This window comes from Pholis gunnellus (genome assembly GCF_910591455.1).
Source record: "Pholis gunnellus genome assembly, chromosome: 20".
In the NCBI taxonomy this organism is placed as follows: Eukaryota; Metazoa; Chordata; class Actinopteri; order Perciformes; family Pholidae; genus Pholis; species Pholis gunnellus.
The window spans coordinates 16821034-16844490 of record NC_136547.1 but is presented as its reverse complement, the minus strand read 5'-3'; the positions used below and the strand labels follow the sequence as shown (position 1 = coordinate 16844490).

At 40.7% G+C, this 23457-nt stretch overlaps 1 protein-coding gene across 1 annotated transcript; it reads left to right on the top strand.

Annotated features, from left to right (window-relative positions):
• Positions 1 to 1367: 1367 nt before the first annotated feature.
• On the top strand, positions 1368 to 22455 carry LOC306712407 (receptor activity-modifying protein 3; the record flags this gene model as incomplete). The annotated part of the gene is made up of 4 exons (XM_079181678.1): positions 1368 to 1419; positions 15430 to 15459; positions 15876 to 16035; positions 20569 to 22455. 4 exons carry the CDS (start codon positions 1368 to 1370, stop codon positions 20822 to 20824), a joined length of 498 nt encoding a protein of 165 aa, XP_079037804.1. The 3' UTR covers positions 20825 to 22455.
• Positions 22456 to 23457: the final 1002 nt, after the last annotated feature.

The following is a 23457-nucleotide window of genomic DNA, read 5'->3' as shown; positions in this document are numbered from 1 at the left end:
GATGCACATGTGCCAATTCAGAAATCACAACACGATTCAAGTCCCAATGTCATACAGTCACCAGCTCCTAATTTCAAAACTAATGCAATAAAATATGGCCTTGGGTGCTTTCAGATTTTTTTTTCTTCAGACAATTAATTCCTCAGACGTCAACCCCATAATCACTAGTGCACTCTCACCCCCTCCACCACTTTACAGAAACTCTCTGCAGCTTTGGCTTCATGCCGTTTCTGCACGAAGACGAGGAACAGTGCCCCCTTCCTGTTCTGACTGTTACTTTTGTTTCTGCTGGCATAGAGAAGGGGATTTCTGCTTGAATTCATCTACAAGGATGCATGTTAGTGTTCAAATCAAAGTGTTGCCAATACCACATGAACAGGTTTCGAGTTTTGAACATCAAATAACTAAACAGGGCAGTCAGAGGGAATCAGTCAGGTACTTTTTTTGTACAGAGTTCCTTCGTGTTTCCCTGAACAGCGTTTCCTTGTTGAGCTGCAGTGAAGGGATTGTGGCACAAAGATGGAATGCTGCACTGAAAACACTGTAACTTTGGAAGATTCCTATTTGATTAGTGCTTAATCTGGGTAGACTGAGCTGGTCTGTGGTCTGATCGAGGTGCAATTTAAAAATAAACCAGACGAGGTCAGTGTTGTCTCACAGAAACCAACAGCAGTTCATCAATTCAGTTAGACAGATTCATTTTAATCTAGGTGATCATAGATAATAATTATATAACAGTGATATCATAATAATGATACATGGTATTGTTTTATTCCAGTGCAATTTAGAATTGGAGAACATTGATATGTTACTGTTTGTAATTGACTGTTTATTCATTTGAGTTATTTGTGCATGTGTTCAGATGTCTATACAATAAGACAAAAAGACAGAGAAAACGCTACTGTAAGCCTTTTTTTCCCACTGTTACATGTTGGGTTCAATTACATTTAAATGTCTCCAACTCATGCTGAGGATGAAAGGGTTGACTCTCAATTACTCGGTAAACATAATCCAGTAGTGCTTCGGAGGGACCCTCCTCCCCCTCCCCCCTCTCCTCCCACAGAGGATGCAGGACAGTGTTGAGTGGTCCTGAGCTCGGACTCCTGACTGCAGACAGAAGTGGTCGCGATCATCACAGAAATCACGCTCTTGGATCAGATTTCTTCTTCTTGTTGTTTGTTTTTTTTTTGGTCCGGCTTCCCCCTCCTCCGAATCCTTCAATAATTTATCTTGGCTCACGACAGCATGACGGAGCTCGGACTTGCACATTCGGGATGATCTTAATAATGGTTCGCTTCAAACGCACATTACCACGGAGCTGCAGTTGAGGTTTCAATATCAAAGTCCGACTGGATTCCCGCAGCGTGATGGATACAAATGAGTTCACAGTACTGAAACTTTTTGTCGTCGGGATTTTGGGTGAGTATAATTGATCTTTTTTTTTTTTTTTTTGTTAATTGGTAGATTTCAATACATTATAACGACTGAAAAATGGATATTGTGTTAAGACAGGTAATGTCACAGCATCACACAAAAGCTCCCTGTTTGAGCAGATTTTGCCCACTTCCCCAATAGTCAGGTATCTAATAGCCTATAGCAACTCAATAGTATTCTAGTGTATTACTGCTCCAGTGTATTACTGTTCATCCTGCATGCTTCTATCCATCACATTATGTGCCCCTCAGTGCTGCCTCAGTTTGTCAGGTTGCAAAGTGCACATATTAAGGATTGCTGTGAAGGATCAGGAACATCAATCACATCTCATAGCACATGCATTGAACGGGGAATATACAGTACTGCACCATGCCATCATGCCCCAGTGGACAGACCTGACCTATATCGTGGCCAATGGGGATTTCTGGATCTGGCTCATTAGCTGGTGGTGCAAGGAGGAAATCATGTATGAAATCATGTTTAATGTGTGTGAGCGGCGAATCCTCGCTGAAACGTACACACTAGTTGAACTGTTGTCATGATTAAGATGTTTGTGCCGATGCTCCGAATGTGTCCTGCTCCGTATTGACGCCGGAGTGATGCTGGGCGTTGATTGAGATGGGTCCAAAGCATGAATTTAGATAAACTGCTGTTGTTATTCTAAGCCATGTTATCTCTTAAAACTGTAGCAGTGTAAGCAGAGCAGAGGCAGTACTGGGCACATATGACTCAGTGCTGAAGAGGAGTTCAGATATTGAGCTGATATGCAACACAGTGACTCTCTTCAGGAGCTGGTTAACTAAGCTGAGCGCTCTTAGTGAGCAGTTGTTGAGCTGATATTTGGTCTTGGCACCACCTGGTCTGACGCTGATAGAAATGACCTGTGGACGCTCGAGCCGGACGATATAGGATTTAAATTTCAAGGCCTGTGGTTCAGAGAGACTTCAAACTGAGCCGCTTATTATCTGGAGGAGTGATGCTGTTTACCCTGGGCCTCTGGAGCGGTAAACCTAAACATGGATCAATAACGAAAGATGCAACACTCTTTAGGAAGGCTTTTTGAAAATGTTCAGAGTTTTACGTATAGATAATGTAGAATGTGGTTCATGTCTGGCCAAGTCCTTCAGCCCGGACTCCTCTGGATCTCAACCATGTAACAGCTGTGGCCCTGCAGCACTGTACGGCCAAGCAGAGAAATAGCTTAGATATTGACTTAAAGCATGTATTTTGCTCGGTCTCTGAAAATGCTCGGGTAATGGGAAACAGAGAAAAATATTTTTGTGTGATCAAACTGACTCATCTATGACAAATTTCACAGCAGCTTCGGCTGCTATCAAAGCAATGAGAGGCTATATTCTGCGTGCTGCGTGTAGCCACAAATCATTTCCCATTAAAATCTGCATTGGAAGGAAGACGGGTGGAGGCCAGGTGCCGTGCGTTCAAGGAGAACCAGATCACCCTGATTACTTTCAGTTTGAGGCAAGTGTAGTTGATGCAGCAGGAACGAGAGTATATGGTCCCCATCTGCACCGCGGAAATAAAGAGCGTCTCCATCTGACTGCGAAGCATCTGCTTACCCCAATAAACAGCTATTTATACACTCTCACAGCAAGGGAAAATGCCTTGGGGTTCCGCCGTTCCATCTGAAAAACAGCACTTTTGAGAATAATTTCAGTGAAATGCTATTCATAGTGCTATTGCTATTGTCAGTCCATTGAGCTCAGTGATGTCCATATGCCATGCAGTTTCTTTACACATGTTATACTCTCGTTATACACGGTGGTGTTTATCAACTGCACGTTCCAGGAATGAAATGCTTTCAAGTTCAGCGATCATGACAAATCATTTGTTAAAATGAGAGTAAATGTCCCCTTCTCTGAATCAAGGGCGTAAGGATAGAGCGTGTTACACACATTTTATGAAATATTTTAAACCATATTTTTTAAAACTACACAGTTTGTTCATTCTGCCACGCTAGGCCTGTTAGGCATTCAGACGTCCACATCTCTGTATCTCAACATGTAGACTATTGCAAACATGCTTAGTGTAACAAAGCCTTGTACGGATCAAATGTTTTGCTGATTTACAGGTTTGATATTTCTCCATATAGCTCATCTCAGTGGAAGCATGTTAAGAGCATTATTAATCTTTCAGTTGCCTGTAAAAGATTCATGTACCAGAAAGGTCTTGATCTTTGTCTCTTCCCTCATCAAAGTCTCATGCTGAGGTCTTGCTGACTCCAGTTCGCAGTGCGTGTCTGACTGCAGAGGCGTTTAATACTTTATAGATGAGCATATTACCTCAATGCTTATCTGTTATGACTATAACAGAGAAGCGCACCACAAACAATGTTGTTACATTAGAAATATACTTGTATTTATTAGCAATGATGATGGATTCAACTTTTTAAGTCATTTTTAAGCAAACACAATGAGCATTTTCTCTTAAATTCATGTTCTATGATAGTAAACTGAATATCTTTGGGGTATTAAAACACATTTGAAAATGTCGACTTGGGCTCGGAGGAATTGTGATTGACATTGTTTCACTATAGACCAAACAATCAATTGATTGCTCGAGAATCTCCCCTTAATGCGCAAGAATAAAAGCTATGCAGTCAATGCTACTGCATATATAATTAATCTATAAAGCAGCTATATCTTCAATAATGACTCTCATGGCGTCATTTGTATGACAGCTCAAATAGTCCGAGGAAGAAGCAAGAGGACAAACCAAGCGCTCATTATCCGATCTCATTTGCAGAGGACGTCACTGGTTATGGCTCCTCAAAGGAGCAGCAAGAGGGCAGAGATGGAGGGGGAGGGTCGTTAGAGGTCTCTTTATATCAGAGTATGGGAGAGCTGACAGAGAGGTGGTTTTCTGCCACACACCAGCCAGATACTCTATTTCAAAATGGAATAATGAGCACTAATAAACTGAGCATTGAATCTTAACTGGTGATTGAAATGAATGATGACAGACTGAAATTAGCTAATGATGACAGGAGAGGGCCAGAAATAGTTGTATACATTTTTGGTTGCACCGCCAAAAAGTAGTTGTCTAATGAAATGAGTAAAAGTGACTACAGCAGACACAATGTAATGACTTGAAACTGTCTCACAAACTGAATGAGGAAAATTCTCACATGTGTCTCGGTTCACCCGACGGTAATCCACTGCACCCTGTGGGATTGAGTTGTTGGTCGATCCTTTAAAGCCCGCTGAGATTAACCTTTACTTATCATCCAAGCAGCCTTTTACATTTAGAAACAGATCCGGACTCATGTTGAGGTGTTAAGAGAGGGCTTTGGTTGCTGAGGAGAGACGTTTTCTCACCACAGACATAGTCTGCAATAATCTGCAACAGCTGTAAGAAGTTGTCAAATAAAGCTAAAGCTCACATGGTCCTCCTTCGGTACAGTGTTCAGTTTTTTTTTAAAACATGAACGACAAGTCAGTTTTAAGCAACCCAATCCTGTTCTCATGCAAAATGACCTAGAATCACTGTCTGCAAGTTTGGAAATGAGAAAAATGAACAAATCTGGGGGCACGAAGTCAGAGAGAGTGTACCAGACCTCTGCTCGCTCCTCGTCTCTGCTTCAGGCTAGCAGTGCATTCATTCATGTGTAGACCTTGTGATGGTTATTACAAGGAGAGCGACCAGACAAATTAGCACGAGTCAGATTTTGTTCGTTTTTGATTAATATAGTGGAGAGCAAAGAGAGCACAGATACTTCCACAGAAGCGCTCCCCCAGTGATGTTACAGTTCTCTTTGGTATTGGACCCGAACAAAGACGTCAATGAAGGGCTTAGATTCATTAGTGCCCTTTTCACACTCCCGTCTGTCCTCACAGTCTCTGACCTGGTGTTGCAATTTGAATCCATGACTCCATCACACAGTCTCTGTTTCTGCACGCCGAACTTTCTCCCTGTCTGTCTCCCTCTTTGCCTCCTCTGCTTGTCTTTTTCTCACCGCCCTTTTGTCTGTCAAACAGGCAGATTAACAGCCTGTTGGCACAGTCCTGCTGCCTCCAAGGCAGAGAGGTCCTTGGCAATGCCGGTCAAACAACTGACGGAAATAAAAACCTTTTCTTTTTATTTCTTTGCTCAATTCCTTTTTATGCAATAAATTTTTTCAAGGACAATAGGGTAATTAAATGTAAAAGCATTTGACCGTCGCTTTATATGATTGCTATATAATCCCATCTGTCCATTTATATATCCATTACATCCCTGATGAGAATTTGGCCAGAGTCGGGGTGATAATGCATTCCTTCGCTGTGCTCTGGCTTTTATCACACAGATTGTGCCACGGTACTGTAATTTATGGCCAGAACAAGTTGACATATTTATAACCGATCGGCTTTGTGGGGGACTGCATCACTCACAGGAGTAAAGAGTTTACTGCTGCTGTGCTTTAACAAGTTCAGACAAGAGTGCATCAATTTCATGTGTCATTTAGGCCAAAGGAGGCAGAGCAGTAAAGTGTCCTGCATTTCACACTGAGCCCGAATTTAAACACCCGAGAAGAAAAAGCAAACCCTTTCGATTGAACCTCTAAATATATAGCTTTGTCTTTGTGTCTTTCCTGTTAGAAGCGTTTGGTGTTTTTCTAAAAAAAAAAGCCTACATAAAGGGGATAATTAATGCCTGTCACGATGTATTTTCCAAACAACAAATGTTTGCTTTTTGTTGGAGTCAAGCGCTACAGCGCAGCTAATTTTTGTGGTTTGTCAAAAAGGGGGTGTAATAGAGTGGCTTTCGGCCATTTTCGGCTTTCATCTTTTGGAATTATACAGTTGTCTGTAGTGGAAGATACGTGCATGGGGAATACTGATGAAAGCCTGAATTGCTTTGCCTCTCTAATGCTATTTTTCCGGTTAATTATCTTTCCTAACGAAGAACGATTGGGAATTCATGTGTGCTGATTCTGCCAATTCAGTATTTTATAATCACATCCGTGCTCCTTATCAGGCCTGCCGTGCATCTGTTTAGGCTCATACGAATACCCTTTTTCACCAAAACAAATGCTAAAAGACATTTTAAATTTCCCTATTTCGTTTAAGCGCTCCACCACAGACAAAATGTTCATGCGACGCTGAGTGCAGTGATAGCTCATAAACAGATGGATTCTCTCCGCGGGGGCCTTTTCTGCTGAAGCTTGGCGGTCATTTTCCTCTCCACATGGTAAATGGACTGCATTTATATAGAGCTGTTATCCCAAAAGCCCTTCACGGAGCCTCGTATTCACCCACAACATGCTGTCAAACCACAACCGCGCAATCACAAGCTGACCCGCTCCACCACCTGCCTTACACACATACAAACAGTGTAACAGGTTTAAAAAAATAATAACTGCATTTCCCTCCGGAAAGTCCCCCATCACGGATTCTCTCTTCTCCGCCACTGGCATTTTATTCTCCTCCCTCTCATCCTGCTTTTGTTTGCCAATATTCTTCTGTCTTGGACATGTGTGTCATTGTCCAGTCTCCTCTTCCTCTCTCTCTTTGACCCCCTTTGACCCCCCCCCCCCCCCCCCCCCCACACACACACACACACACACACACACACACTTTGACAGGAATAGCCTGGATCCTTTCACTCAGGCCTGAGAGAAGGGAGTATCCGTCTGTGTTTATCTTGCACTGCATGTAAAGAAGTGACACTCTTTCTTATCCTTAAGAGGCTTTGGTTTAAAAGGAAATCAGTGGCAACGTGAACTCAACCATAAGAATACAATATTTTGCCTTTAGATTTACCTCTTTTTCTGCTTTTCCCAACAGCTTTCTTGTTCATTCCTCACCTGGCTCATCAGCTGCTTGCTGAATGATAATCACCCATCAGTCCATCACTGTGGCCTTTTCCCACTGAGAATCCAACAGGCTTGTTTTTATGAGCACTGTGTGAGAATAGAAACTGATTACGTACTTTCCTCTAATAGTTTTCTCATCTCCAGTGGGAGGTGATTGCTTTTGAGTAAAATAACGTCCAAACTAAGCCAAGGACATTAAAAGAATAACGCGTTTCTGGCAGGTCTGTCTCCGCTGTGACTGTGGTAAACATCGGAAGCTTTTTATCAAGTCTGAGGCTTTAGAGGAGCAGCAGCGGCAGGCAGCTGGTAGCCATGGCTGACTGAGGAGAAATGAAGATTTAAATGTCCTGTGTTAGCAGCAGTCCTCTCAGTCATTCACAGCTGACATATCCATTTTATGAATGATGTTCCTAATCTGTAAACGTGCAGTATTTGTTGGATATGAGCTGGCAAATGTGCTGAAATTGTTCTGAAAGCAGAGCTAATCAGACAGCTTGCTTTAACCAAATGTAATGCTGTAAACACATTACTGCTCACTTCCATACATCTACTGATTTCTACTGATGCTAATGCTGATGCTATGTGCTAAAAATAAAGCTGCTGTAATTTGGCACCTTTCCAAGTTAGGAGAATATAGAGAAAATCCAGAAAAAAACCTGTATAATATTACAATAGATCATGATTAAAAAAAAAAAAATGCAGCTTTTAGCTTTCTGAGATATTCTTGTTGCTCTTTCCAAAAGCAATATCTTAGTTACTCAGGAAAATCCCCAATCCACTCTGTGAACTGTTTTATTTGGAACTATTTTCTACTGCATGTGAAAAATAGAGAAACAGTCCCTTTGATATCTGATATCAGCCAGTTAGGATAGATCTTCTGTATGAAGGAGAGTTCTTTGTGAACACAGCGACAGAAAAAACTGTTTTAAAAAGAATTTCAGTCTCGTAAGCTCTTATTTGTCTGGGCTACTGAAAAGAGTGTGTTACCCGCAAGAGGCTTAGATGCTTTTCAACCCTGAGAAGGAATTATATTATGGAACATAAAAAAAGGAACATAGCAATTTTTGGATAATAGTAGCAGAAAAGATATTAGCTATTGAACAGTGACACAAAAGTACAACGATATCGGTACGCCAAGACTTTTATTACTGTGTGTAGGGACCATAAATACAACATGTCTACTCTCATAGCTTAATACTTGTTGAAACACTGACCAATTTGTCAGACTGAGCAGAACTTTGTTTATTTGCTGTTGTCAGATTGTTTTCTTTTCTCTTTTCTAACCTCGTAGCAGCAGGGATCCTCTCACATAAACTAACAATGATTTGTAGTGATGCTCGGTAACCTAACGTGACCCGGGAGGGTCCGTGTTTCTATCACAACATCTTTTCCTTGTTGCTTTGTCAGATGAGGATGCCACGGTGGCCCCCTCTTCTACAAGGTCATTTATTTTCCTGTTAGTGAGCTCTACAGATAACAGGGATGACAGTCTATTGCAACACATTCTCACTACCAATTAGTCAAATTCTGAGGCTTTGTCAGCGGTCCTACGCTCCAAACTGTGGCGCTCCAGGTAAAACTACTTGGTTAGGCTTAGGAACTAAATATGGAATGGGTTAAAATAAGTATGTTTATTATGCAAAATGCGATTTTGTAACTGGCATTAGTTGAGTAAGCAAGTTACTCTACAAAACTATGTTCAAATAAGTCAACGTTGACTTGGCTGCTGGAGGGTCATAACACTGAGAAGCTGGGGAAGTCAGTCCTGTAGCTTCTGCCTTCAGCTTGTTAAAGAAGGTAAATGGTAAATGGACTTGTACTGCGCCTTTCTAGCCTTCCGACTGCTCAGAGTGCTTTTACACTACATGTCATGCACCCATTCACGACCACTCACACACCGATGGCACAGCACAGTTAAGTGTCTTGCCCAAGGACACATCGACGTGGACTTTCTTCTTAAGCTGCTACACATCATATTTCAACATTAAATGAATCGGATGTGATTTTGATAATAGGATAAGAGGAGAGAGAACCATCAGTTTGTTTGGAGTAATACGTTCCTTTGAACTGATGGAAGATCCCTACCTATATATTGGCATCCTTCTAAGCCAAAGGGAAAATAAACTACCTTGAGGAGGAGGAGGAGGTGAGATAAGCAGCAACATCCTTTGTGAGGAAACACTTGTACTATCATGTGTGTGAGGCTAACAGTCACCTGATTTTGTTCGTTCGTCATGCTTAATTCAGTACAGGTGTTACTTGAAGCACTTTTCAGATGTAAAATTGTGTGATATCTGCGTGTTCCCTGTGTATGCCCACATCACACTCTCCAGCACCCGCCATTCACTTTGACTCTGCTTATGCCTGCTGTGGTTAAAAGGCTTGCTATCCATCTGAAGGGGAGTGGGAATATTTCTTAAAAGCAAGCTCTCCGCCTCAGTGACCTCAGACGGATAACCTCAGTCATTGTTTGAAGAGCTGTGAATTCTCCTGGATCTGAGAAAGAATAACACAGCAGAAAGCAGTAACTTTATCCTTGTAAAAGCAGACAGAACTCTAATTCTGTATCTAAGGAGTCTCAAGGTGTTTTGTGTGACATATAAGGAAAACATTTAGTTTGTCTCTAAAGCTTCTTAAAGTTGTCTTATTATCGTGATGTTTTAAAATCTTTATCTATTCGAGTTTCCGCAAACAAATCTGCAAAAACAATTTCTCACAAAAGTCTCATTTCACCTCTATTCTAAAATAAGATATCCATTATATTCCTTTGCTTCCTTCTGGCCTGCTTAGATGTGATCTGCAATGCAAACAAAATAAACATTTCCTTCGGAGGGTTGTGTTCTCAGTTGTTTTTCTGCAGATGGTTGGACATGGGGGGGCTGCGCGGCTTGAAAAGCCAAGAACTCGATGATCTTCAAAGTGGAGTGAGAGGTCAGGCTGTTATTCATAAATGCTGAGCATTGTTGGCAGATAAAAAACGAGCCTCAAATGTATTCAGCAAAGCAAAGATTGTGTCACATGTCCACAGTTTGTTCATAATACTTAAGTGGTCTTCAGTTCTGAAGTATGTGAACACAGCACTATAACTGCTGCTGTTTTCAGTGGCTTAGGTCTGTGGAGGAAGACACAGTAGAAGACAGATGGTGCAGCAGGAAGACAAATAGACAAAAGGACACCTGATTTAGTTCCCTCTTTCAATTTCTCAGATTAGATCTTAAATACAGAATACATTATTGCCCTAGGCATAGATACAGAGTGAGACAAAACCTTCTTCATATCCTGTTTGGGATGCATTATTGCATCCTCCCATGTGCTTGAACCAACAAAAGATTTTGTAGCGTCATAAAATCAGAAGTTCAATTTGCAGAACAAGTGCAGCCAAATGCCAAAACTTTTCTCACTAATCAAATCGGACCTCTACTACGAACCCCCCTCTGCACTGGTACCTTCCTGTCCTGATGATGATGATGACAAGGCAGACCTGATATATGGTGGGGGTTGTTGAACAAGTCCTGCCACTTGTGCCTGTGCTGTTTGGACAGTTCTGGCAATTCATCTACGTTCCTTCATCTTCTATTTCCTCTCATCAATATTTATCTTGTCAACCTAACAGGCAGTGGATGACAGGGTGCCAACTGAGCAGATACTCGATTGGCACGCTGTCAACCGGTGTGTAAAACCTTCAAGCACCTTGATTTAGTTATCTCCTAGTTTGAAATAGCCCTGCTTGGCCTGCATAATTCACAAGTTTATTGCTGTTTCAATGTAGCACTAAGGCCATATTTCAGTTGACTCGACAGTTCTAGTTCTGTGCAAAAGATTGGTTGGTTTAAAGCTCGCCCCTAATGACAAGTATTTACTTTTTTATAGGTGCACGGATCCTGTTCAAGGGGATTTGGTAGGGAGGCTTGAAGGAAGCCAATAATTACAGCCTGTTAATACATAAATTAATAAATAATAAATTAGCTTCTTGCTCATTTTAAGCCCTGCACGTGCAGAGAGTCTAATGAACATCCTGCAGTATGTGTGATTCCTTCCTTTATAGAATAAATTAAGTAACAAAAGAAGACGTAATTATGCCACTTTTATTATGTTTGTGTCATTTTAATATTCTATTAATAGTTTAATAGTTATTGCGCCATAAATAGCAATTTGAGGGTACTTTCATACTGTAGCATTTGACAAGGCAAGAGGCCTTTTTATTCAAAGCCATGACAAATGGTTGTTAAAAAGCTATTAAAATATTACTTTGCCTATGATGTTTGACAAAACGTTTATTCCGACATGCAAGCAGTTTCCCCTTTTCATAATCATAATTGATGTGGTTGTATCATGAAAAGCTGGCCTTGATCCATGACCAGCAGCGTCCACAGTGGCCGGGAAAGGCTTCATTAGCATAACTGTGAACTTTAGTGAAGAGGAACCTGATAAGTGTTTAGAAATGAGGTGAGAGCGGCTGGATGAATGAACAAATACGAAAACCATCACCCCACATGTGACTAATGAGAAACTTAACGATTCAGTTGTCTGTAGTACCCCGTTGTGGTTCTTAATGAGCGCCTTCAATGAATTGAAATTGATTACTTTTTAATAAATATTTCATTTCCATTTTCTTAGAAGTGACAAGAAATACACAGACATCTGTCTCGGCTCAGCTCATGCAATTCAAAAAGGGCTGTTGCACAGAGATACTGCCAATAGACACTCGTGGGTTTCGGTAAATTGAAAAGACATTGCTACAATCCACGGCTCGCAGCCAACTCACCGGTTGTGATAGTAGTGGCAGCAACGGATAAAATTGCATTGCTGCTGTTCTTCTCTGCAGGAGTATACGTAAGAGATGCTGCTGGAAGGCTGTTATTTGTTGGCGATTGTCCCCTCTGATGAGCTTTGGGCTTTTCTAGACCATGAAAACAGATATTACACACATACATGCAGTATGTACATCTTTCAAAGCTCCACTGGCTAATGTTTTGGTTTTTTAATTCCAGAAACAGGCAGCCAGGTTTGTTTTTTTAGGATTTGTTGCAGACCAAGATTATCCTAAAATGTGTGCGACTATGGGACTTAAAGCAATAGATTGACATTTAGAGAAGTCAAATTTGCTTTCGTGTGGAGAGTTTAATGCGTTGCCGATTCCCATCTAACTCTTGGCAAGAGAAAAGCAAATAAGCCTGTTTCCCAAAATGTCGAATTATTCCTCCATATCTGTTGGGTGTGTAGATGAACAATTGACTTTCACATTCGCTGCGGCAACTTTACAATGTGATAATGTCAGTGTTGTGTTTACAGCTTGAAAAAACAAAACAGTTAATAATACTTAAACAGTTGGTTAAAGTCCCATCTCTGTACCTGCCATCTAAATCCAGAATGATTTGGCAAACTGTCACACGCCAGGATGAGAGCTGCACCGAGCAGCTATAATTCATACTCTGGCACTGTAGCCTATAAATCAACCAAATCTCCCAGATACTCACTGCTGATTCCCGCAGCTCATACAGCTGATAGAGTGGATTTAGTTTCAAACTTCCCCCTGCTGCTGTTGTGCAGAGCTCATGCTGACGGGAATCCTGCCGCTAGACTGTTGTATGTTATTTTCAACAGTTCCTCCATCCTGCTTGTGTTTAATTTATCATTTCAATAACCTCTTTGATGGGTCTATGTGTCAACAGGTCATGAGAACCTTACTCGAACAAGAATAGAAACAGCATGAGTTTGTGCCATCTGAATAGTGAAAGCCGCACTCGCCTTGAAAGCACCTTTGATTTCAGTCTTTTCATAATCATTCAGCGGTTCCTATGAAACTCTGTGGTTGAACTTTATGCCTAACAGAAAGCATTGTCCGATGCAGCACAGGTTTATTTTAATGAGATTACTGGGAATACTGGGATCAGGCAATATACTCTTAGCTGATTTAATTTTTACATAATAATTTGCATACAACATGAAGAAGATATCAAGATAATCAAGAGACAAAATAGTCCATTAAGCAAACGCAGACACCCAAACCCTGAAAATGAAAGCATTTAGTGGAACTATTGCAGCAGATTTATAGTATTTTGTTTTGTTAATCGAGACAGTGTTTGGTAATCTGTTCATGCACTTTATAAAAAACATCCAAATCAGTAATGTTAGACAAAGACATATTCACTTTCTCTGTTTAAATTGGTGAAATCAATGACCACCCATTCACATTCTTGACCTACAACTACACTACTTAAATGAATCTATACTGTAGTGTGAAATATGTCAGGTTTTTAGGGAAAATGAAATGCAACAGGAGACCTGTGGAAACCGGCGGGCTGAAAGCCAAGTTTTGAAGTGGTAGAACTTTCAAAGAGTGCAATTTTCAGAGTGCTCTGTAATTTGCCATAATACTGGATTTGATGTATTGATTACTAGTCACGAAGGACATACTTTCTTGTGATCTTAAGAAATGTCTGTGTGTGCCTTGAAGAGAAGACAGGAAATGGATTTAATGTCTTGAGATAACAATGGGCCTCAAAAAAAGATGAGCATATGGGTATTTCACTTTGTGACATCGGACTGGCTCGGGGATTTCAGGCAGTGCTCCTGGCTGCCTCTCGATCCCGTCTAATAGTCTCGCCTGTCACCTTCAGGGCTCCTTTTGTTCCAAAACAGCTCATCTGAGTCCAAGTCCCTGTCATCCTTGAACTACTTGCTTTTTTTGTTGGAATCCAGCACTGGAGGAATGATGCGATTGTTCATTCTTGCTCTTATATCTTTGAATGCAGCAAGTTCAATTCATAAATATATCTTTTTTGATCTGTCTGAGAGGTTGGGCTTTGCCATACGTCACTTTATTTGTTTTGTGCTCTTTGTCTTAAAAAAACCCAAAATAAAACAAGATCTATGTGTCGACCGGAACTACATATTTGTATAAAATCTGGTTTTCAATGCCAACACTGGTACTTTTAAGTTGGAGAAGTTCTGAAGAATATTAAAGCAATAGTTTGATGTTTGGGGATACATGATTATTTGCTTTATTGCAGTGATACCACACATCTTCTCATCTAACTCTCAACAAGAAAGCACAATTCACAAAAATGTCAAAAATTTCCTTTGAAGGATCTGTAAACTTAATCGTCTTCTACATTAAAAAAAAAACTTGTCAGGGTGGAACAATATAAAAAGCAGATACATAATAATAAGTACAGCTAATAAAACCAGGCCAGAATCTACTTAAATACTTGATCGATAGAATATTTAAAACAAACACACAGATGAATGAATAAAATAATCTCATCCCATCACAAACACTGCACCTTAAAACATCCTCAAACAAGGAAGTCTCTATATTTAGCACGCTAACTTGGAAGCAGTCTTTGTCCTGAGGGGCATCTTTCCAACTGATTCTTCGCTTTGTAAGTGTGTCACTTCAAAGGGAGATACACCTTCCTGTGCAGCAGCACGTTTAGCTTTGCTCATCCGTAAAACACTCTGCGGAAAACAAGTGAGCTGCTGTGAGTTTCAATCAGAGAACAGGGAGGGGAGAGAAAGTGTATTAAAAGTGTGTATGATGGATGCCCTTCCAACTGTAATTTATGTTTGTCTCTTTCCTTTCTTCTTTACCTCTGCTGGGTTGTTCACCAAAACACTGAAAATATGAAAACACAGGAAACTGAAAACGAAAAATGGTCACACAAATAGATGAAAACTCGAGATGATCTGGTTCTTATATGTCCCCAAATAATCTGCTGATGTTTAACAGGAGTTTACCACTGTCACTATCTTATGCAAACTTTAGTTGGCACTAAATACAGAGTACAGCCGAGGCTCATGGGAGGTTTTGCTGCTAGCATGGCTGAACATCTCATGCAACAGGTCAATAAAAGGGCCTCGGGTTGGGCAACCTTGATGACATACTTGTGGTGCTGATTGCCTGCAGTAGGAACTTGCTGACTGCACATCCCCATCACTCACAGTGGCTCTTATGTTTTGAGCAGTTACTCACCTGCATTGTTTATTAAAACTCATTCGCTATCAATGCTGAACCCTACAGAGATTGACAAGTTGATTGCAATCAGTTGATCAACGGTCACAGAGAGAAGCAGAAATCAGAAAATGTAAATTAAGAAATATCGTTTTTCTTATTGAATGAATGTAACATGTGGGAACCTTAGTCATGTACTCTGTTTGACATTCTTTTTTTTTCTTTACAGTCAATGCCTGGATGATGAGGGGGTTGTCAGGTAAGCATATCCATCATATGACATGAGACCACACTGTGTCAGTCTCTGGGGGAAACTGAACCCAATTGCTGCAGAAAAATAGCAACGATAGGAAGCAGCAAAGAAGAATAAGATTGCTGTACTGGGACGTTGAAACTGACATTTCCACTGTTCCAAGAGGGTAGTGGGTGAACATTAAAATTAAAATGGAGAGTATAAAAAACATAAGTCACAGCTTTCTGACAGGACATAATGAGAAAAAGAAAAGAAATCATTTTCAAATTCATAGCTCACAAATAACACCAAAATGCAGGCCAACATCCATCTTTGTCATGTTTCATTTCAGTCACTTTACTGACATCGCCATTTATCAGAGGTAAAACCCACTGAGCAGGATATGTGACCTCTAAGTGCTCTTCTTCTTTCTGTTCCCGCAGCCACTGACAGTTTCAACATCGAGCCCACTCCCCTCCGGACGAAGAAACCCTGCAATGAGTCCCGTCTGCAGTTGGGGGTGGAGGTCTGTGGAGAGGGCTTCAAGCGGGACATGGGTCACATAGATCCACAGTACTGGTGTAACCTCACACACTTCATCAGGTAATACATTATGTTTATGTATAGTGTATAACAGTGTATAACAGTGTGTAGGCACGTGCTATGTTTTTGCAACAACTCCTTCTGTCAGGATGCTGTTATCAGCTGTAACCGCTGTATGAGAGCAGTGCAGAGCTACTGCCGTGAGTAAAACGTGTTAATGTTAAAGATCTGATGGACATTAATAGGCTTAGTGGAAGAAAAGTAAGTTTTAACAGTGAGTAAATTCAGGTCTAAATTGCATTGGGCCATATTGCATGATTTTCATTTTGTGATTATCTAAAATTGGCCTGCAGCAGAGAAAAGCATCCCTTCCTCGAGAGCCCATATATTCTCCATGTTGGCCCAAAATAAAGAGCTGATGTTGAGAATAGTAGAGAATCTCTTGTGATAAAGAGTAAAACTAAACTGTCTCCTTATATAAAGTCACCCTCTTATCTTTGTCAGTCCTCTTTCCTCACGTACTGTTGTCTTCCTGTCTGTTCGCTCTATATTTGCAGTCTCAGTTAAGGGTTTTCAGTTCTACATGGTGGCACTTTCAACAAAACACTTGATTGATAGAAAGACTGTAATCCATCTCAGCCTCATACAGCTGCTTGGATGTCTGTGGGAGGGAGAACAGCTGGAGGTTTGTTTCCCAAAACCAGAGCTGTTTTTAAAGAGCATCTGAGCCTTGACCACCCATCTGTATCTATCTTTATCCCGCTTTCCACCTCATTCCTTCCGCTCACCTTTGACCTCTCGCATTCAGCCTTTTTTTCCTTTTAACTGAGAAGCCAGAGGTGGAGGGAGAGAGCCATGAGACTTGAGGTTTCTTGCACACACGTACACATGGGAGCTTAAAATCAACGCCAAAATAACCATCTGATTCAAAGAGTTTCAGGAAAAATGTAAGAAAAGATTCTGGGAAGAGGAACCACGAGCTTCATCCATCAGCCATTCTCTCTCTGTTTTTCTTTTAAACCATTATTTCTTTCCAGGAAGATTCATCATACCCTTTTGCAGCAACACAGTTTTTTTTGTACGAATACAGTTTCACACATTCATACACTGATTTATTTCAGAAATAAAAAAATTAAAGGAAATCCAAAATGTGAGATAAAGGTAAGCTTTTGGATCAAATTAACCACATCAAGAGTAACTGTGTCAACTAAACATGAAGCTCACAAAGCCAGATGGCTGACTATAGCCATTATGGTCAAGGTAAACATTTGGGAGGCCAGTTAGCAACTGACTCTTGCATTTAGACATTTCAACAGCCATCTACTGGTCTGGCTGTCAGCGGTGGGACCGAGTCTTTGTCGGCACTGAAGTCATGAATGCCTTGTGGAAATATATATAAGGAATGCTTGGACAGAAACAATAATTGGATAGAAAATAGCAAAACTGTAGTGCGATGAAATGTGAAATTAGATCCAGGCAGTTGACAAAGCAAACCAAATGCCAAAGCTAAGTTAAAGCTGCTACAGTCAATAAACTTCTAATGGATCAAAGTACTAGTTGTGTGTCAAACAACTCAGTCATCAGATTCTGCTGTTCCCTCTGAGCTTTATGGAGCGGTTAGTGTTATTCAGATGATTGTTTTAGTCGTCTGGCCTGAAAACGTACTGTTTTGGTTCTCTCATAGTTCTCTCACTTCCAGACACAGCAGGCAGATGTTTTGGGCGAAAAAGCTCATCCACTGTGCGCAACACCAAACAACAGCTGGCAACTAACTGGTGAACATATAGTGGAACGTTTAGCATCTAAAGAGCCAGATAGTTCTAATCTAAGACCAAAAGCAGAGCTAACAGAGAGTGATTGGACTAATATTCCTTGGGTAGGCACAAACTAATCTCAGCTCCCCTCTCTCTTAATACAGTTTAGAGACACTCCAAAAAATACTCTGATTTTCAAATAGAGCTACACTGAACACTGGCCTGGATTTCTGCTCTGGCTCAGAACATGAAGCTGGTCCAACCATTATTCTTCAAGTGGGAGTATTGAAGAGTATCAAGACTTTTACATGACAGAGCTCAAGTCCAAATGGTGTCTCAAGTAGTGTTAAAGTCAAAGTACAGGTAGGTCTTTTCTGACATTTGTCAGGTAAATGCATGACAGGATCACAACAGGAGTCCGAGTCATAAATATCTGCTGGCTGCGACATGCGACATGCGACACAACCCTGTGGGATCTGTTGAATTTCACAATGCAAATCCTTCAAAACGGGTAAAAAAAGAGTAGTGAAACAGCTTGAGGCGGTTAAAGTCAGTTTGATTGTTTGTTTTTGAACAGGGATGCTGAATGTTGAATACTGTCTGACTTTCACTTTGAGAAATACAGATAGTCCCTGCTGGTTTCAAAAGAAACACCGTAACACAGGACCAAGTAGATTTGTTGCCTAAATATAAGGAGATTTATGACAGAAAATCCTGAAGGCAAACGTGTCCCATGTGCACATGGACTCCAGGTTGAGCTAATTAGAGTTTAGTGGTTAAATGTCACTGTCACCTCACAAAACACGTTTTTGTCCATAACTCAAGAATTCACATGCTAGTTATGACAATTTCACACAGATTTCTTACAGCATAAATAGCTGACGTGATGACATTTTGGACAGCCATGGGTGTTAACCGCAATATGATTGGTAATTGTAGTTATTTTTGGATGGTGTACCTGAAGTGCAGGCCGGGTGGTGTAAAGTCTGAGCTCTGTTCTTGACATTTTCTTCTTATTCTGCTCTAGCATTAATGCTTACCGACTCAAAACTAAAGGATTTCAAAGAGTCAGAAACACCTTTCATCAACTTCTGATCCGTTCAGTGACGTCTTGACATATCAAGTGTGATTGACAGATGAAAGAACATATTAACAAAGACTGTTTCATAGCCAAAATGTAGCGGGAAACACAGCATGACTTGCCTTTCCGGGAACACTGCCTGCATTAGTCCACATTTTTTACGAGAGGAATGTTTCATTTGGGTGTATTTGTGTATGATACTTAATTTACACCGCTGTAGGATATGCAGACTTTCTCAGCGGCAGTTTACTTTGGAGCCTGGAGGAAGGTGATAAGAAGGCGGGAAAGAAATAGGAAGAGCGAAAGGCACAAGAGGAACAAGAGAGTGGTGAGAGGGGATTGGGCTTGGAAGAGCAAGGGGCCTGATGTTTAAACAAGCAGCGACCCCTGCAAAGCTTCCTCTCTTTGACAAATGAGCCGTGCCTCTCCGCAGTGCTAGCTGCTGGCCAAACACTCAGCCAACGTGATTGTTATCGTTGGATATAAGCCGATAACACACAACCTCTGCGTGTGTGTGTGTCTGTACGAGTATTTACGTCATCTACCTCAAATAATAATAGATTTTCTGCCCAGAGAAATGTGCAGCTCAGAGAGTAGCCAGCCTTAATGTTGAGCACAAAGGAACAGTAGTGTTGGCTTATCTGGACCTTTTTAATAATATACTGGATATTCACTATTAGGAATTAAAGTCATCAGAGCTGTTTCCTACTGCCACTAAAGATAACTAATGTGCCATTTAGATGAGCAAGCCTCATTTTAAGTGGGTTATGTGGTCCACACAATTGGTAACAAGACTGTTACCAACAACTGTACCAGCCAGCCATCCATGGAAAGAGAGCACGGTTAATGGTTAAAAATGCGAGAAATTCGGTTCCGCACTGTTTAAGTGTCTATTCGTTTAATCTGATTTACCACTAAGCAGAGCCATCAGTCTCAGAAGATAAACAAACAACTGAAAAACGGTAAATACCAGTGAAGAGAAGCAGCATTGCACAAAAGCTAAGCTCTCCGTAGCTTCAGTATAAGCTATTGGTATCTTTTGTCGTCAGAAACTGGCATGCACAAATATAATGTGTCTCTGCCAAAATATCATGTGCATGTGCTGTATATTCTTTTGAAGTCATGTTCTCAGTTATATAATGTATTCAAAACTAAGTTATTCCTTCAGTAAATCAATTGTGAACCTGGTCAAGCTATGTTTTACCCTGTTTATTATTTGTGGACAGTTTGAAAACCAGCTAGCTGTTGTGTAAAAAACTTCAAAAGTCTTGTTATTCCCTACAGTCCTGCATGCTGCATTTTGATCACTTCTGCCTGAAAGCTCTGATACTTCCATTTTTTATTAGCAACTATTAGTGGAGTGGCGAAATACAGTGCTTTACATTATGTTCTAGATGTGTTGCTGAGAATACCAATGGCTCCAGGATGTCTTGAGAAACAAATCTGGATCTGGCTGATTGAAATGCAAGATGGAGAAAGAAGAAGGTTTAGGGTTGGCTGAATGGATTCATCAAAGCAGAGCTCTGAGCCTGGAAAGCTTTACGGAGGCTCTGAACAGCACTGAACACTTGTATATAGCCAGAAAATAAAAGGCAGAATATCCCCGGTCACAATGATGGATTAGTTATCGAGCCTTCACTGCTTCGAGGAATACCAGCTAAACAGTAATAGGGTTTTAAATGATTGTGTGCCCAAACAGAAGTCAGTTGTGGTTTTCTTCTAATCCTTCTCGTCTCTTTCACCCATTTCTCTTCCCAGTGAGTACCACCTCTTCACCCTCTGCACGGAGAAAAAGGCCGAAAACGTCAGCTGCTACTGGCCCAATCCGCTGGTGGAGAGCTACATCATCCTGATACACAAGCACTTTTTCTCCAAATGCCCCATGGATCAGGTGGTATGGGTGGACCCGCCGGACGAGACGCTAACCATCCTCATTCTCATCCCTGTTTCCCTCACATTGGCCATGATCGCCCTGGTGGTCTGGTGCAGCAAGAGGAGTGATATCCTGGCTTAGGAGGAGAGGAAGATGGAAGAAGATGGAGACGGGCTGAGTTCGGACCTCTCCACTAAAACAATTCTGTATAGAGGCGTGCACAAAGGTTTTGGAAGGTTGTTTCAGCTGGTCAAATTACCCCATAAGTGATGCCACAAATCACCTACACTTTCAGGGAAAATGAGGAAGGTAGTGCCTTGGAGTACAAAGTAGTATTTTCTTTAATATTTTTAAATATTATTTGCAATTTCACAGGACTGACAGTGACATACTATCACTCAATATGCTCAACTGTTCAACAGAACTTTTAAGCACAGGATTTAATTGCGCTGTTGAACATCTGATGTGTTAATAGTTAACAGTAGAATTTTGGGGAAATAGTCTTTTTTGCCGAAAACAGGAGGAAACAGGCTGCTTGGCTCTTTCCAAAAGTAAAAGAAAAAAACAGCACCCATATAGCTTACTTATTAACACACTCAATCACGTTAGTTTATTCCGTACCAAGACAGAAGAATGATACGTTGTGGAGCAGCATCTGAACAAGAAATAGTAAAGAAACCCCCATAAAACCACAACTTATATATCGATATAGTTCTGCTGTTGTTAAACGAGGCCCCCATTTACTCCGTTTTCCTCAAGAATTCAAGGTAACACATGGTGAATAATGGAGTATTCCTTTAAACTAAGCTAAGCTAACCAGTTGCTTATTTTTTAGCGTACAGACACGAAAGAGGTATTGATCTTCTCATTTATCTCTCGACTAAAAAAAACAAATAAGCCTATTTTCCCAAATGGTCGAACTCTTTCTTAGAGACGCAGAGGCGTTTGACATTGACATCACTCAATGGGTAAATTGACCAGCGGGACAATCGACCAAATCTTTGGGCATTCTTTGAAGCTCATGGATCTGGACCGCTGACCTCGGAGATTTATGTCAGACCTCTGAACCTTTGCTGAAGTCCAAAGTATCCACTAAGCCTCTGAGGCAGTGACTGAAGTCTAATCTGGTGGGAAATGACTCCCAGAGAACAACATTGTAACATGATACTGTATGATGGCTTGGAGAAAAGAAAAAGAAGCCAAATTTGGACTTAATACTGATTCTGCAAGTTTTATCTTACTGTTGAGTTCCTTAAAATGGCCGTCGCCACTGGAAAGGATACACTGGTTGTGCAACCCAAAGACAAAGCAACACGATGATCCATATATTTTGGGACTAAAATTTCTTGTGTGACTACCTGAGCCTCAAGGGACTGTTTTATAACATTGTTACTTATCAGATACTGTTGAGTAAAATACTGTTAATACTCACAAAGAGGGGGTTCTCAATGGAAACAAAGAACTATGAACTGACATTGAAACCTCATACTGTACAGTTATGCTCTCTGTCCGTGCTGTCTACTGTATCTGCATTGACTCTCCAGTGTTACTTAGACCAGTGAGAAATATACACTGATGCTTTGAAGTGAATCCCTTTGGGGAACGGCTTGATTTAATGTACGCACTTCATTGGTTCTTTCAACCGCAATCCTCAACAGCCACGAGGCAAACTAAACCAAGCTATTTTATTTTCTGCCAAAGCATAAGGCAACAATCTCTGTATGTCAGCCCTCACCTGCACACTTTTGTCTATGGAAACTGATTAAATCTCTCTTAAATTAAAGTAGTACTCTCCTTCATTACATGAACAAAGCAAGTACACAGAAAACAAGTACTTTGCAGCTCAATTTTTGCGATGCAATGTCTCTTAGCTTATATCTGTGATTTAACTCATTGGGTCTCACGCAATAAGCACTCGTACAAACAGGTTTGCATTCACCAATTTTCTTATAATTAAAATGTTTTCTTAGGTACGGACACAATTTACGAGTGGTCCAGACCTGTCGTAGGAGTCAAGTGCAATTAGTCCGTTGACCAAGTTTTTCACTAATGGATTGTATATTTTATTACTTAAAAAAAATGTTGAGCTCATTCTTCAATAGTTTGGACTTCAATATCGGACATATGGGGCAGGATGCATAGCCCTATATGGTATTATTGCGGTGTTAATTATGCTAGATTTCTCATGAACGCACACTCATCTACGCACACTTCATATATCATGGTTACGCTAGCCATTTACACAGTTATCTGAAGTTAGGAGCGTTTGATGAATCTGACGAGGCACACTCGTACCGGAAAAAAAAAAGGACAGAAAGTTAAGATAAGAAGACGAGAATGTTCTTGCATGAGGTCGATTGTGCAGGAGTGTTTTGCAAAACCAGAAGCATCTGTTGCTTTCTGTTCCTTTGAAACAGCTAAAAAAGTGTATCTTTTGATAACAAAAAAGATCTTTGCCTAACATTCATAAACCACTTAGATGCCAACAAGTCGATATACTTGTTGGATTGCCAGAAACCTCTTAAACTCCAGGTACTCAAGTTAAAGTTAATATTCTTAAGATTTCTCAAAATCAAACCCCATTTTTGACACTCTATGGTTGCCATTTTTTCCTTCAATAGCCACTCATTGTATTTAAATTCTGTAACTACCTCTCTATACAGTCTTTTTCACTGATAGTGGCAGGGTCCGCCATTCCCATGCTGGATTCAAACTGCCTTCCTTCAGTTTTCTACTAGCGATTGCTTTTGTGTAACCTCCTTTTGAAGGAGCTC